This window comes from Salmo salar, chromosome ssa19 (assembly GCF_905237065.1).
Source record: "Salmo salar chromosome ssa19, Ssal_v3.1, whole genome shotgun sequence".
Classification (NCBI taxonomy): Eukaryota; Metazoa; Chordata; class Actinopteri; order Salmoniformes; family Salmonidae; genus Salmo; species Salmo salar.
This window is the reverse complement of record NC_059460.1, coordinates 5,061,065-5,077,124: the sequence shown is the minus strand read 5'-3', so window position 1 is coordinate 5,077,124 and position 16,060 is coordinate 5,061,065. Positions and strand designations below refer to the sequence as shown.

The following is a 16,060-nucleotide window of genomic DNA, read 5'->3' as shown; positions in this document are numbered from 1 at the left end:
AACTTCTGTAAAGCGGGGCCTATCATCAATGAATAGGCTAGGATATTGAGATGAGCGAGATACAACATTTCAGTCACACACAGTATGTGTGCAGGTTCGCTTCACGCTTTTCACAGCGTGGTAGCCACGGGACCAAAACAGCGGAGAAGTTGAGCCTCGCGCGCCAACCCTTTTAGTAATTGCGAAAATTGACCCACTATGCTGTTTACTTTCTGCATCTACGTACATTTAAAAATAATAATAATTGGGTTAGGGATTCTTCTTAACGTTAAGGATCCCAATTTTGTTTAAACGTTCAAATCAAACTTTATTTGTCACATGCGCCGTGAAATGCTTACTTACAAGCCAACAATGCAGTTCAAGAACGAGTTAAGAAAATATTTAGCAAATAAACTAAAGTAACACAAGAACGAGGCTATATATAGGTGGTACCACTACCGAGTCAATGTGCAGGGGTACAAGTTAGTCGAGGTCATTTGTACACCAGTTACCAGTGCAAAGTTGTGGTACTGATATTTGGGAGCCTCGGCCGTGTACATAGGCTTGACAGTACATGGCCTTCGGATTGCAGGCCTGCATAAGACAGGCAAAGCAGCTAGCTAGTTACTGCTCTGTGTCAGCTGTCATGGGCAGCTTAGCTGTATGAAGGTGCTTTTTGTATCCCTGAGTGTCCATATACATTGACTTCAGAAAGTATTCTCAACCCTGGACTTCAAGATTTTGTTGTTACAGCCTGAAATTAAAATTGATTAATTTGATATTTTGTGTCATGGCCTACACACAATACCCCCATAATGTCAAAATGGAGTTATGTTTTTAGAATCTTTTACAAATTAATTCAAAATAAAAAGCTGAAATGTCTTCAGTCAATAAGTATTCAATCCCTTTGTTATGGCAAGCCTAAATAAGTTCAGGAGTAAAAATGTGCATAAATCACATAAGTTGGATGGACTCATTCTGTGTGCAATAAGACTGTCTAACATGATTTTTTTTAATGACTACCTCATCTCTGTACCCCACACATATACAATTATCTATAAGGTCCATCAGCCGAGCAGTGAATTTCAAACAAAGACCAGCGAGGTTTTCCAATGCCTTGCTAAGATGGGCACTTATTGGTAGAAATAAAAAAAGCAGATATTGAATATCCCTTTGAGCATGGTTAAGTTATTAATTACACTTTGGATGGTGTATCAATACACCCAGTCACTACAAAGATACAGGCGTCCTTCCTAACTCAATTGCTGGAGCTGAAGGAAATCGCTCAGGAATTTCACCATGATGCCAATGCTGACTTTTAAAACAGTTAGAGTTGAATGGCTGTAACAGGAGAACTGAGGATGGATCAACAACATTGTAGTTACTCCACAATACTAACCTAAATGACAGAGTGAAAAGGAAGCCTGTACAAAATACAAATATTCCAAAACATGGATCCTGTTTGCAACAAGGCACTAAATAAGGCAGAAAATGTGGATACAAAGCCTTATGTTTGGGGCAAATCCAACACCAACACATCACTGAGTACCTCTCATCATATTTTCAAGCATGGTGGTGGATGCATCATGTTATGGGGTATGCTTGTCATCGGCAAGGACTATGGAGTTTTTTTTTAGATAAAAAGAAATGGAATAGAGCTAAGCACAGGCAAAATCCTAGAGGAAAACCTGGTTGTCTGCTTTCCTACAGACACTGGGAGACAAATTCACCTTTCAGCAGGACAATAACCTTAAACACATGGCCAAATATACACTGGAGTTGCTTACCAAGACGACATTGAATGTTCCTGAGTGGCCGAGATACAGTTTTGACTTCAATCGGCTTGAAAATCTATGGCAAGACTTGAACATGGCTGTCTAGCAATGATCAACACCCAGCTTAACTGAGCTTGAAAAATGTTAAAAAGAATAATGTGCAAATATTGTAGAATCCAGGTGTGCAATGTTCTTAGAGACTTAGCCAGAAATACTCACAGCTGTAATCCCTGTCAACAGTGATTCTAACATGTATGGAGTCAGGGGTGTTTGAGATGTGTATTTAATTTTCAATACATTTGCACAAAATAATAAAAACATGTTTTTACTTTGTCATTATGGGGTATTGTCTGTAGATGCGTGAGTGGAAAAAAATATATTTAATCAATTTTGAATTCCGTCTAACGCAACAAAATGTGGAATAAGTTGAGGGGTGTGGATCATTTCTGAAGGCACTGTCTGTGTCTGTTGAATTGTTTCAATTCTTCGGCTGTAATGTCATTTGTGGATTCAAATAAAGTATTTTGTGTGTGTGTGTTTGAGGGGGCGGGTGTGTTTGTGGGTATTTACAGTGACTGTGTTTTATGTTAAAGGAATTACCAACAATCAGTTCAACAGCTGCTAGGTTGCGTTGCCCATCTCTCCCATAAGTTGATAGTTTGTTTGTAGGTATTTGTGTGTGTGTGTCATGTGCATTCTCATGTCGCACTGTTGAACCTTGATTATATAGGTGGATTTTATTCTCTCCATATATTGTTTTTAATCTGTTTTCCCCCAGGACCTTAAACTGTCAACAGAATCATGTCGGATCTACAGCCTCTACCACTCACTGCATCATTATAAATATCATACTTTCTTACACTGCAAGAAAGAGGTAAGGACATCCGCCCTGTATTTTATATTATTGTAATAGATACACCTATTTCATATATATTTCTCTTGTTGATATTGAAATATTGTATCAAGAACAGTTATTTGTGTCTCCCCTACTATGGTTTATTTAAATATTGTTTCAATTTACCCAGCAGAGATATTACCCAAATGTCTTTTATTCCTTTATCCTTGCTTAAACACACCAGATATATTGTGGTTGAAATCCCCTGCTGACATAGATTAAATTAAATTCATCTTTGCTAATCAACAATGGTTGATAGGAATTCTAAATATTGTTTTTATATTAACGCTGTCAAACAATTAAAATAAATAATTGCATGATTTTTCAGTAGTTAATCACGATTTAATTGCAATTTTTGAAATTGCTCAAATTTGGCTCTAAAAAGCAGGGCATTGAGTTACAGGCATACTATGCTTTGATTGTAAGGGACAGAAACACACAATTATCTGTATCAGAAACAAAATGCTCTCAATGTTTTAAGTAGGCTTACTCCATCTTATCAATGTTCTTGAAGTTTAAGACTTGCACATAGTCACACACTCAAGTACTGTTAAAGCTTCAGGCATTCTAAATGAGTGTTCTCCCAATTTCTGAAACAAGGAGCATATCAACCTGTCCAAATATGTTGTGAGTTCCACAGAAGACAACAGATCAGCCAGGCCTGGGCTACTTATCCATGTTCTTCAACATGAACTAGTCACAAGCTGTAACGCGTTAACTTTGACAGCCCTAGTTTATATTAATATTGTGTTTACCCAGCATAGATAATGTTTATTCCTTGGGTAGACACACCATAGCCTTGAGACATGTACTTCTATTTTTCAAATAGACATATTACCATAGTCTAAATATACTGTATATTGTGCTTATATTTGTGTTTCCCTGGCAGACCAACACTATAGAGCAGGCAGCTGAGGACCCTGGGCAGGAGGAGGTGGTGCAGCAGTGTATGGCCAACCAGGGCTGGCTGGACACCCTCTTCAACTCCTTCATCGAGCTGCTCACACTCAGCGCCAAGGCCTGAGCGACAGACAGAGGGGATGGAAGACAGAAAGAAAAGAGAAAGCGAAAGAACAAAAGGCACAGAAACTAGGCCCCAGGAACGGTGAGGTGGGCGAACAAGGGGAAACGATGTAAGAGGTCCCATCCCACCTGGAGTCGTGTGGGTCCGACGGACAACTTGAAAGGCCACTCTAGGAACTAGAGGGTCGGTAGGTGTGACCTTGGAGAGTGACCTCTCCTTAGTTCAATGACTAAAATATAGCAATTAATTGACTTGACCTTGAGAATGGATGATGACCCCACAGGAGCTGGTGTTGTTCCTGATTGGTCAAGAGATGACAGTGACCAATCAGGAGGCAAAGACCAAGGTGATAAAATACACCGAAGGCAGAAGGAGGATCTATTGCACCTGGTCACGTGGATTGTCTCACAGACATCGTAAAACTGTGCATCAGACAAAAACTTTTAAGAGAATCTATTACTGTCCATTTTTACATAAATGATTTGTTTTTAAACATTGCATTATAGGAGTGCAGTGAGCGGTTTGAATATATGGCTTGTCTGTGGAAAGGATGCAACATAACGGTGTTAATTCTCTCACTCGTTCTATGCGACAGTAAGCAGCGGCACCGGTGAGCTATGTGATAATATATAAACCCATTTAAATTATTTATATGAGGAGGATTTTAACAAACTCTCACAAGTGCTGGGATGCCGCCTTAGCATTAACATTTTTTCACAGGTTAAATGTTCAATTGTACGTACACCCACATATCCGAGCTGTCTTATCTTTTTCTTTGACACAAAAGATGGGTGGATGAGACGGAAACGTGGCATCAACTTTGTCTGTAAAAGTAGAGAATGGGTATATTTGAAACCGACATTGTAGGGCTTTAGTTCATCAGAATCATGCAGCTGCAAAGAGAAAGAAACATTATCAAGTTCCCTTACAGGAATGGTTATAAATGAGTAATATTTAAAGAGAAAATTGTCATTTTTATGTTTGATGTTTTGCATATTGCTATGACATATTTTGGGAGGAAATTCATTTTTTCCTTGGAAAGAAAGTCTGTAAATATTGTACAGTTCTTGACAAATCTTTGTTTATACATTAGATACTCAGCGAAATGTTTTGCCACGAGCAGCACCACAGATATTGAGATGAGCGAGATGCAAGACTTCTCTCTGTCATACACAGTATCTGAGCATGTGAACGGGTTCGCTTCACACTGTTGCAGCCTGGTAGCCACGGGACCAAAACAGTGGAGAAGTTGAGCCTCGCGCTTCAATCCTTTTAGTTGTTGCGGAAATTGACCCACTATGCTGTTTACTTTCTGCATCCACATCATATCGCTGAGTTTACCTTAAATAACTCTCCTGTATTTGAAACACAAATAAAAACGGCAAAGAACAATTTGTTGTTGAAGTCAATTAATGTATATGAAATAGATTAGATTACAGAAGGGAAGTTACCCAGAGCTGTTGGTGACGTAGAAGCTGGAAAAAGAAACTAAAGTCACAGCATTTTTGCTCATGGGGCATTTAAACCAGGTATGACATACGGCGACTTTCCTGGTACAACCTGTTAAGTGAAACATGACATGTGCTATCTGATTGTGCATGTCCAACAAAGAAGCCCATCTGTCATGGGGTGGGTAAATTAAAATGTCAGTCTTTTCTGGCTAGGTCGCAAGTTTTTTTTCTTCTTTGTAATACGTTTTTGGGTGCTATCGTCCAAGTCAATGTTATTAAAAACCTTTTAAGGATCGGCCCCATTTTTCCAATTTTCACCTAAAATGACATACCCAAATCTAACTGCCTGTAGCTCAGGCCCTGAAGCAAGGATATGCATATTCTTGGTAGAATTTGAAAGGAAACACTTTGAAGTTTGTGGAAATGTGAAAGGCAGGTAGGAGAATATCACACATTAGATCTGGTAAAAGATGATACAATGAAAAAAACAATTTTTTAAATTTGTTTTGTACCATCTTTGAAATGCAAGATATAGGTCATAATGTATTATTCCAGCCCATGTGCAATTTAGATTTTGGCCACTAGATGGCAGCAGTGTATGTGCAAAGTTTCAGACTGATCCAATGAACCATTGCATTTCTGTTCAAACTTTTGTATCAAGACTGTCCAAATGTGCCTAATTTGTTCATTAATAACGTTTCATGTTCAAAACTTTGCACTCTCCTCAAACAATAGCATGGTATTCTTTCCCTGTAATAACTACTGTAAATTGGACAGTGCAGTTAGATTAACAAGAATTTAAGCTTTCTGCCAATATCAGATATGTCTATGTCCTGGGAAATGTTCTTGTTACTTACAACCTCATGCTAATCTTATTAGCCTACATTAGCTCAACCGTCCCACAGGGGACCCACCAATCCTGAAGTAGTTTTAAGAGTTTGCTACAAGTTGTAGTCTGATGCTATCTACCGAAATTGCTTATGTAAAGCTATTTTGCAAGCTATTTTTAAGTTGGCTAGCTACTAGGCAAGCTAGCACGATTCATTTCAGGCTGAGCACAACATTTTTAACACTGCTTTTTTCTGATAAATATATTCATTGCATCCGCCATGGAGTCCAGTTTCATAATATTACCGTATGTCCCAGCTGCTTGCCGTAGTTTTGAAGTAATCACAATAAACAGGCCTTATTTTAGGGCATTTTTCACCCTTCCAGCTGCTATTAGTTCTATTGAACACTGGCAACAACTCGCCTTCCGAACGTTCTATTCCCAGCCCATTGTTCTGCTTCACGATGCAATTTAAACTGGCAGGAGAAATTTTGACAATTTTTGTTTTCTAAATGGCTTCTGGGTAATTTGATATGCGTCAATCTGTTCGTTCGTAGGCATCGAATGCTGTGCAGGTTCACTGAGTTGCAAACCAAATGGATGGGTCTAGGTCATTTATTTGTTGATCTGATGTAGTTGGTACCTCAGATTATCAACCCAGCGAAATAAGTATGTAGTATCCGTAGATGGCCACCGTGAGGAGCAGGAGTTATAAACCCATAAAAAGTTTTGCTGGGAAAAAACGCTAACCCTTATAACTATTTTAACCCTGAACAGTCAGGTGATCAGAAGAGAGAGAGGGGGGAGAGAGAGAAAAATTAAATATATAGAATCATTCTTCTTGTTATTAATACACAACATGTGGTACTTGTAGGGCCTTTCCTATAACACTTTAAGAAATAATTATTTTCTTTATATTATGTCAGTAAATACCATTATAGGACTAAATACTTAACCTAAGTATTTGCTGGTTTTTTTAATTGTATGGTATTTTTTTATTGCAAGGCAGAACACTTCTAATAAAAAAACAATTTAAACGATTTAATTTTTTTTTATTTCAAATGTGGTTTGAACTGTGTGACTCACTATGTGAAAGTCCAGCAATTGGCAGGTTTGAGACTGATTTCTTGAATTAATAAGAAAAATATACTCTACTTTATTTCACAGCTGTCTCCAATGTCTTTACGGTCTTCTTTTGAATATTTACAGGTCCACTTCTGGCAGCAGGTATTGCAGTAAGGAAACCACTCAGCAGAAGCAAAGGCTCTTTTGAGAGCCACCATATTTATTAAAAGCAACTAATTTCCTGTGTCTGTGTTTTTTTATACAGTGCATTCTGAAAGTATCCAGACCTCTTGACTTTTTCCAGATTTTGTTACATTACAGCCTTATTCTAAAATTGATTAAATCGTTTTCCCCCCTCATCGATCTACACACAATACCCCATAATGACAAAGCAAAAGCAGGTTTTTTTAAATTTTGGCTAAAACCCCCCCGGGAATATGACATTTACATAAGTATTCAGACCCTTTACTCCGTCCTTTCTTGAAGCACCTTTGGCAGCGATAACAGCCTCAAGTCTTGGGTATGACGCTACAAGCTTGGCACACCTGTATTTGGGGAGTTTCTCCCATTCTCTGTAGATCCTCTCAAGCGCTGTCAGGATAGATAGGGAGCGTTGCTGCACAGCTATTTTCAGGTCTTTCCAGAGATGTTCGATTGGGTTCAAGTCCGGACTCTGGCTGGGCAACTCAAGGATATTGAGAGACTTGTCCCAAAGCCACTTCTTGGCTGTGTGCTTAGGATCGTTGTCCTGTTGGAAGGTGAACCTTCGCCCCAGTGTGAGGTCCTGAGCGCTCTGGACCTTTCATCAAGGCTCTCACTGTACTTTGCTCTGTTCATCTTTCCCTCTCCTGACCAATCTCAGTCTCTGCTGCTGAAAAACATCCCCACAGCATGACTCTGCCACCACCATGCTTCACCGTAGGGATGGTGCCAGGTTTCCTCCAGACGTGAAGCTTGGCATTCAGGCCAAAGAGTTCAACTTGGTTTCATCAGACCAGAGAATCTTGTTTCTCATGGTCTGAAAGTCCTTTAGGTTCCTTTTGGCAAACTCCAAGCGGGTTGTCATGTTTCTTTTACTGAGGAGTGGCTTCCGTCTGGGCACTCTACCATAAAGGCCTGATTGGTGGAGTGCTGCAGAGATGGTTGTCCTTCTGGAAGGTTCTCCCATCTCCACAGAGGAACTCAAGAGCTCTGTCAGAATGACCATCGGGTTCTTGGTCACCTCCCTGACCAAGGCCCTTCTCCCCCGGTTGCTCAGTTTGGCTGGGCGGCCAGCTCTAGGAAGAGTCTTGGTGGTTCCTAACTTCTTCCATTTAAGAATGATGGAAGCCATTGTGTCCTTGGACCTTCAATGTGGCAGAAATGTACCCTTCCACTTCTATGGACAATTTCCTTCGACCTCATGGCAATGTTTTTCTTCTGTGGGACCTTATATAGATGAGTAGGTGCCTTTCCAAATCATATCATATCAATTGAATTTGGCACAGGTGGACTCCAATCAAGTTGTAGAAACATCTCAAGGATGATCAATGGAAGCAGGATGCACCTGAGCTCAATTTTGAGTCTCATACTAAAGGGTCTGTATGCTTTTGTAAATAAGGTATTTCTGTATATTTGTAATACATTTGCAAAAATGTCTAAACCTATTTTCACTTTGTCATTATGGAGTATTGTGTGTAGATTTACATTTTTTTTTTATTTAATCCATTTTAGAGTAAGCTATAACGTAAAATGTGGAGAAAGGGAAGGGGTCTGAATACTTTCTGAATGCACTGTATGTTAACGCTAGAATTCATAGTTACTACATCCATTTTTGGACTTGTAAAGTATTGATGAATAACATTGATCCCTTTTTGATTCTTGAAGAATATTACATGTACCCCATAAGAACCCAAAATACACGTTTTTTTTTTTTTATGCCAATGTTTATAAACAATGTAAATGCATTTTGCGTGCATTTCCTTGGCTAATCGCATTCAGTCGGTCACGACTCCAATGTATGCATCTGATTGGCTACTATTCCCAGGCGGGAATCTTCCTGCTGATGTGCCCTCTTGAAACTGTCAATAATGTGAGTTGCATTTTAGTGCCTAGTGGATTTGCTCTCTCGACTCGTGATACTTCACAAGTTCGAATCTTGCATGCAGCAACATTGCTTTTTCCTTTTTAAGCCTATTACTTTTGATATTAAGGCAATGGCATACCATTTCAGTGTTATTGGTATATCTAGTAAATTGGATTAGCACTCTTGTCAGTAGCAAGTGTCTGAAATCTTAAACGTCAGATTTTCATTTGTAGTCGTGCTGCCACCTTGTGGTATAATTGAGATTTGCAGTACCTGGTTTTCTTGACCAGAGGCGATTGAATTAATGTTCAGGATTATTGATAATCGTTATTGAAATAGTAATCAAGTATAATTTCTAAAAATGTAAAACTGGTAATAATAATATTTTAAACATTATAATAAACACATTGTAGCTGGGTGATATCTAAAATGTAACAGACACACACAGACAATGGAAATTATCCCTTAATAATTAATGATTCGGCTCTGAAAACAACTTTTTTGTTTTTTTGAAGGAATACTGTGTTCAAGATTGTTGCACCGACACTCATATGCTAGTGAATGTAATCACAAAGGTTTTTGGTGCATTTCAATAGAGCCCCAACTAGAGCTAGTGAGAGGCAGACATTTAAAACAATATACAAAGAAGTCATATAAAAATAATACATATATACAGTCCTGTAAATAGAGTATGATTCCGGGGTGGGAATTGGTTATTAAAATAGCCTTTGTTTTGGGTTCGGAAGAGCAACAAAGCTAAATATTACAAACCAAATCAAATGACTAAAGTTATGATTGAACCTGCCATTTCAATTTTAACAACCCAGCTACAGACAACCAAGAACGCTGAAGGTCATTGGCCACAGATAAAATGACATCAAAACACGTTATATCTACTGTAGCTTTGATTGGACTGATCATGTCAACATCATACTTACACAATTTTAGCTAGACAAGCAGTCATCATCACGAATCATGTCGACAAATCTACTGGCAAATCCTTTTCAATCCTTGTCATATGAAGAGAAATTATAGATAAAACAACCGTGCTCATCAGCCATTGAACGTAAACATCACACAAGTCGGAAATCGCAAATTCAACAATTAGTAGTTCGTAAGGAATCAATGGCAAACTGCAAGCATCGCAAGACGTCACTATTTTGCTTCCCCTGTCTGCTATTCGGTGGAGAGGGTGTGCGGTCCATGTCTGGGTTTAAGAATTCAAAACATCTGGGTGAAAGGATCTGTTTTCCATGTTTAAAAGGATAAACGTTCACATGCAACACGATGGGCCAGAAATTGTTAAATATGTTGGCAATGCTGTCAATCCAGCATGACTTCTGCCACGTTCAAAACAACGGTAAACTCTGAACTGGGAAATCTCCGACTTTTTTGTGCGCTCAAGACAACTGGGAACTCGTGAAAGAACATGCGGAATTCCAAGTCGGGAACTCTGGCCGCTGATTTTGTACATTTGCCCACTGACAAAGAAATGATCAGTCTATCATTTTAATGGTAGGTTTATTTGAACAGCGAGAGACAGAATAACAACAAAAAAATCCTGAAAAACGCATGTCAAAAATGTTATAAAATGATTTGCGTTTTAATGAGGGAAATAAGTATTTGACCCCTCTGCAAAACATGACTTAGTACTTGGTGGCAAAACCCTTGTTGGCAATCACAGAGGTCAGACGTTTCTTGTAGTTGGCCACCAGGTTTGCACACATCTCAGGAGAGATTTTTTCCCACTCCTCTTTGCAGATCTTCTCCAAGTCATTAAGGTTTTGAGGCTGACATTTGGCAACTCGAACCTTCAGCTCCCTCCACAGATTTTCTATGGGATTAAGGTCTGGAGACTGGCTAGGCCACTCCAGGACCTTAATGTGCTTCTTCTTGAGCCACTCCTTTGTTGCCTTGGCCGTGTGTTTTGGGTCATTGTCATGCTGGAAAACCCATCCACGACCCATTTTCAATGCCCTGGCTGAGGGAAGGATGTTCTCACCCAAGATTTGACGGTACATGGCCCCGTCCATTGTCCCTTTGATGCGGTGAAGTTGTCCTGTCCCCTTAGCAGTTGTCCTCTGAATCATTCAGATGTTCATTGGCAAACTTCAGACGGGCATGTATATGTATTCTTGAGCAGGGGGACCTTGCGGGCGCTGCAGGATTTCAGTCCTTCACAGCGTAGTGTGTTACCAATTGTTTTCTTGGTGACTATGGTCCCAGCTGCCTTGAGATCATTGACAAGATCCTACCATGTAGTTCTGGGCTGATTCCTCACTGTTCTCATGATCATTGCAACTCCACAAGGTGAGATCTTGCATGGAGCCCCAGGCCGAGGGATATTGACAGTTCTTTTGTGTTTCTTCCGTTTGCGAATAATCGCACCAAATGTTGTCACCTTCTCACCAAGCTGCTTGGCGATGGTCTTGTAGTCCATTCCAGCCTTGTGTAGGTCTACAATCTTGTCCCTGACATCCTTGGAGAGCTCTTTGGTCTTGGCCATGGTGGAGAGTTTGGAATCTGATTGATTGCTTCTGTGGACAGGTGTCTTTTTTACATGTAACAAGCTGCAGTTAGGAGCACTCCCTTTAAGAGTGTGCTCCTAATCTCAGCTTGTTACCTGTATAAAAGACACCTGGGAGCCAGAAATCTTTCTGATTTGAGAGGGGGTCAAATACTTATTTCCCTCATTAAAATGCAAATCAATTTATAACATTTTTGACATGCGTTTTTCTGGGTATTTTTGTTGTTTTTCTGTCTCTCACTGTTCCAATAAACCTACCATTAAAATTATAGACTGATCCTTTCTTTATCAGTGGGCAAACGAAAAAAATCAGCAGGGGATCAAATACTTTCCCCCCCCCCCACTGTACATATGAGTAATGTAAGATATGTAAACATTATTAAAGTGGCATTGTTTAAAGTGACTAGTGATCCATTTGTTAAAGTGGCCAGTGATTGGGTCGCTGTAGGCAGCAGCCTCTCTGAGTTAGTGATTGCTGTTTAACCTCTTGACGGTCGCCTAGGATAGGGGGCGCCACGGCGCATTTTGAAAAAAGTTTGTGCCCATTTTAAACGGCCTACTACTCAAACTCAGAAGCTAGGATATGCATATAATTAATACTTGTGGATAAAAAACACCCTAAAGTTTCTAAAACTGTTTGAATGGTGTCTGTGAGTATAACAGAACTCATATGGCAGTCAAAACCCCGAGACAGATCGAAACAGGAAGTGGAATTCTGAATTGCGGACTCAACTTCATCACGTTGCCTATTAATCACACCGTGAGCTATGGTTCATTGAGCACGTCCTATTGCTTCCACTAGATGTCCCCAGTCTTTACAAAGTGGTTTGAGTCTCCTACTGTGAAAACTGACAGAATGACACGCTGTGGAACGTGGTCACACGGAGAGGGCCATCACCATTATGACGCCGGCGCCCCTAGCTACCCTCCCCTTTCGAAACGTTTTGAAACACAATGCAATCGTCCCCCTCGAATCTTATTGGAGCTCTGGTTGAAAAAGGCCCTAAAGATTTATGTTATACAACGTTTGACATGTTTGAACAAACCTAAATAAGAAAAAAATGCATTTTGTTGAAAGAGTAGCCCCGCGCACGTCGGAGCTTTTGGTGCAGCCTTCAGAACATGCTAACAACAACAAGCTAATGGAACATAAAGGATGAACTTTTTCGAACTAAAATACATTTGTTGTGGACCTGGGATTCCTGGAAGTGCCTAAGGATGAAGATAATCAAAGGTAAGGGATTATTGACAATAGTATACAAGACTAGATTTGATATGCGATTGTTCCAAGATGGCGCTGACCTGTATTGCTAGCCTATTGTTCTGAGTATCGCATCCCCTTTTATCGCAAAGTGTGATTACCCAGTAAAGTTATTTTTAAATCTGGCATTACAGGTGCTTTCAAGAGATATTCATCTATAAATCTTAGAATGGCAATATTACATTTAAAAAATGTTTTCGAATAGTAATTTAGTAAATTGTAGCGCTGTTTCATCGGATGCATTTGAGGGAAAATAGTTAGTCAACGTTACGCACCGATGTAAAATGCTGTTTTTATATATAAATATGAACTTTATCGAACAAAAGAATGCATGTATTGTGTAACATGATGTCCTAGGTGTGTCATCTGATGAAGATTGTCAAAGGTTAGTGCTGCATTTAGCTGTTTTTTGGTTATTTGTGATGCATGTGGTTGGTCGGAAAATGGCTATGTGGCTACTTTTACGATATACTCCTCTAACATAATCTAATGTTTTGCTTTTGCTGTAAAGCCTTTTTGAAATCAGACAACGTGGTTCGATTCAGGAGAGGTGTATCTATAAAACGATATAATTTGAAAAAAAAATTGAAACAAAAAAAATTATTAAATTTTGTTATGCTAATGGCGATAGGATTTTTCGCTGGATGTCCGTCCCGCATACCGGACGGAGGCCGCACAGGGGTTAACAGTCTGATTTCCTTGAGATAAAAGCTGTTCTTCAGTCTCTCAGTCCCAGCTTTGATCCACCTGTACTGACTTCGCTTTCTGGATGGTAGCGGTGTGAACAGGCAGTGGCTCGGGTGGTTGTTGTCTTTTGATCTGTCAAGGCAAAGGGTGGCTATTTTGAAGAATCTCAAATGAAATATATTTTGATTTGTTTAACACTTTTGGTTACTACATTATTCCATAACTGTTATTTCATAGTTTTTATGTCTTCACTATTATTCTACAATGTAGAAAATAGTAAAAATAAAGAAAAACCTTTTGAATGAGTAGGTGTCATAACTTTTGACTGGTACTGTATGTAACCAGTAGGTCTAGTAAATGTACCATTAACCCCCATTTTGTTTGGAGAGTTCACAACTGCTACACTTGTGAGAAACAAGTTTCGGTTTATTTCATAACCATCATTCAGTTGATACAATTTTACGCTTCATGAGGGATAGTTCAAGACTGGTTGAAAGGGAGGTAGACAGGCGGAGTAGAGAGATGAATGAGATTGAAAGAACCTGAATTCTAGCCTAGTGGTTAGCGCGTTGGACTAGTAACTGAAAGATTGCAAGTTCGAATCCCCGAGCTGACAAGGTGCAAATCTGTCGTTCTGCCACTGTTTCGAGGCCGTCATTGAAAATAAGAATTTATTCTTAACCTCTTATGGCTAGGGGGCAGTATTTTCACGGCTGGATAAAAAACGTACCCGATTTAATCTGGTTACTAATCCTACCCAGTAACTAGAATATGCATATACTTATTATATATGGATAGAAAACACCCTAAAGTTTCTAAAACTGTTTGAATGGTGTCTGTGAGTATAACAGAACTCATTTGGCAGGCAAAACCCTGAGACATTTTCTGACAGGAAGTGGATACCTGATGTGTTGAATTACCTTTAAGCCTATGCCATTGAAACACACAGGGGTTGATTAATGTTTTGGCACTTCCTATTGCTTCCACTAGATGTCACCAGCCTTTACAAAGTGTTTTGAGTCTTTTACTGTGAGATCTGACCGAACAAGAGCCATGGAACGGTGAAGGCCGATTAGACTCTGGCGCGCAAGTTCATGTTGGGTACCCTCGTTCCAATACGTTATAAAAGAGAATGCATTCGTCCACCTTGAATATTATTCATGTTCTGGTTAAAAAAGGCCCTAATGATTTATGCTATACAACGTTTGACATGTTTGAACGAACGTAAATATATTTTTTCCCCTCGTTCATGAAGTGAAGTCCGGCGGGTTTAGATCATGTGCTAACAAGACGGAGATTTTTGGACATAAATGATGAGCTTTTTTGAACAAAACTACATTCGTTATGGACCTGTGATACCTGGAAGTGACATCTGATGAAGAGAATCAAAGGTAATGGATTATTTACGTAGTATTTTCGATTTTAGATCTCCCCAACATGGCGGCTAGTCTGTATCGCAACGCGTATTTTTCTGGGCGCAGTGCTCAGATTATTGCAAAGTGTGATTTCCCAGTAAGGTTATTTTTAAATCTGGCAAGTTGATTGCGTTCAAGAGATGTAAATCTATAATTCTTTAAATCACAATATAATATTTTACCAATGTTTTCTAATTTTAATTATTTAATTTGTGACGCTGACTTGACTGCCGGTTATTGGAGGGAAACGATTTCCTCAACATCAATGCCATAGTAAAACGCTGTTTTAGAACTAAAAATGCATGCATTGTCTAACATAATGTCCTAGGAGTGTCATCTGATGGAGATTGTAAAAGGTTAGTGCATCATTTTAGCTGGTTTTATGGTTTTGGTGACCCTGTCTTTGACTTGACAAAACATTACACACAACTCTTGTAAATGTACTCTCCTAACATACTCTAAATTTATGCTTTCGCCGTAAAACCTTTTTGAAATCGGACAACGTGGTTAGATTAAGGAGATGTTTATCTTTCAAAGGGTGTAAAATAGTTATGTTTGAAAAATTTGAATTTTGACATTTATTTGGTTTCAAATTTGCCGCTCTTGAAATGCACCTGCTGTTGATGGAGTGCACCACGGGTGGCACGCTAGCGTCCCACCTAGCCCATAGAGGTTAACCTGTTTGGGATAGGGGCAGTATTTTCACGGCCGGATAAAAAAACTCACCCGATTTAATCTGGTTATTACTCCTGCCCAGAAACTAGAATATGCATGTAATTAGTAGATTTGGATAGAAAACACCCTAAAGTTTCTAAAACTGTTTGAATGGTGTCTGTGAGTATAACAGAACTCATATGGCAGGCCAAAACCTGAGAAGATTCTATATGGGAAGTGCCCTGTCTGACCATTTCTTGGCCTTCTGTAGCCTCTTTATCGAAAATACAGGATCTCTGCTGTAACGTGACATTTTCTAAGGCTTTCATTGGCTCTCAGAAGGTGCCAGAATGTTGAATGATAATTCTGCAGTCTCTGGGCGAAAACAGTAGGGGTTTTGTAGAGTGGTACTTCTGAGAACAATGACACTGGT

The 16,060-nt window shown here is 39.4% G+C and overlaps 1 protein-coding gene across 1 annotated transcript in view; it reads left to right on the top strand.

Moving 5' to 3' along the window:
• LOC106578330 (proline-rich protein 12) overlaps positions 1–5,065 on the top strand; it is a 60,513-nt gene extending 55,448 nt beyond the window's left edge. Inside the window, exons 14-15 of the mRNA XM_014157027.2 lie at positions 2,533–2,628; positions 3,539–5,065. Coding sequence (XP_014012502.2) covers positions 2,533–2,628; positions 3,539–3,673 — 231 coding nt within the window. The 3' untranslated portion in view covers positions 3,674–5,065. The remainder of the gene's footprint in view (positions 1–2,532; positions 2,629–3,538) is intronic.
• The last annotated feature ends 10,995 nt before the right edge of the window (positions 5,066–16,060 follow it).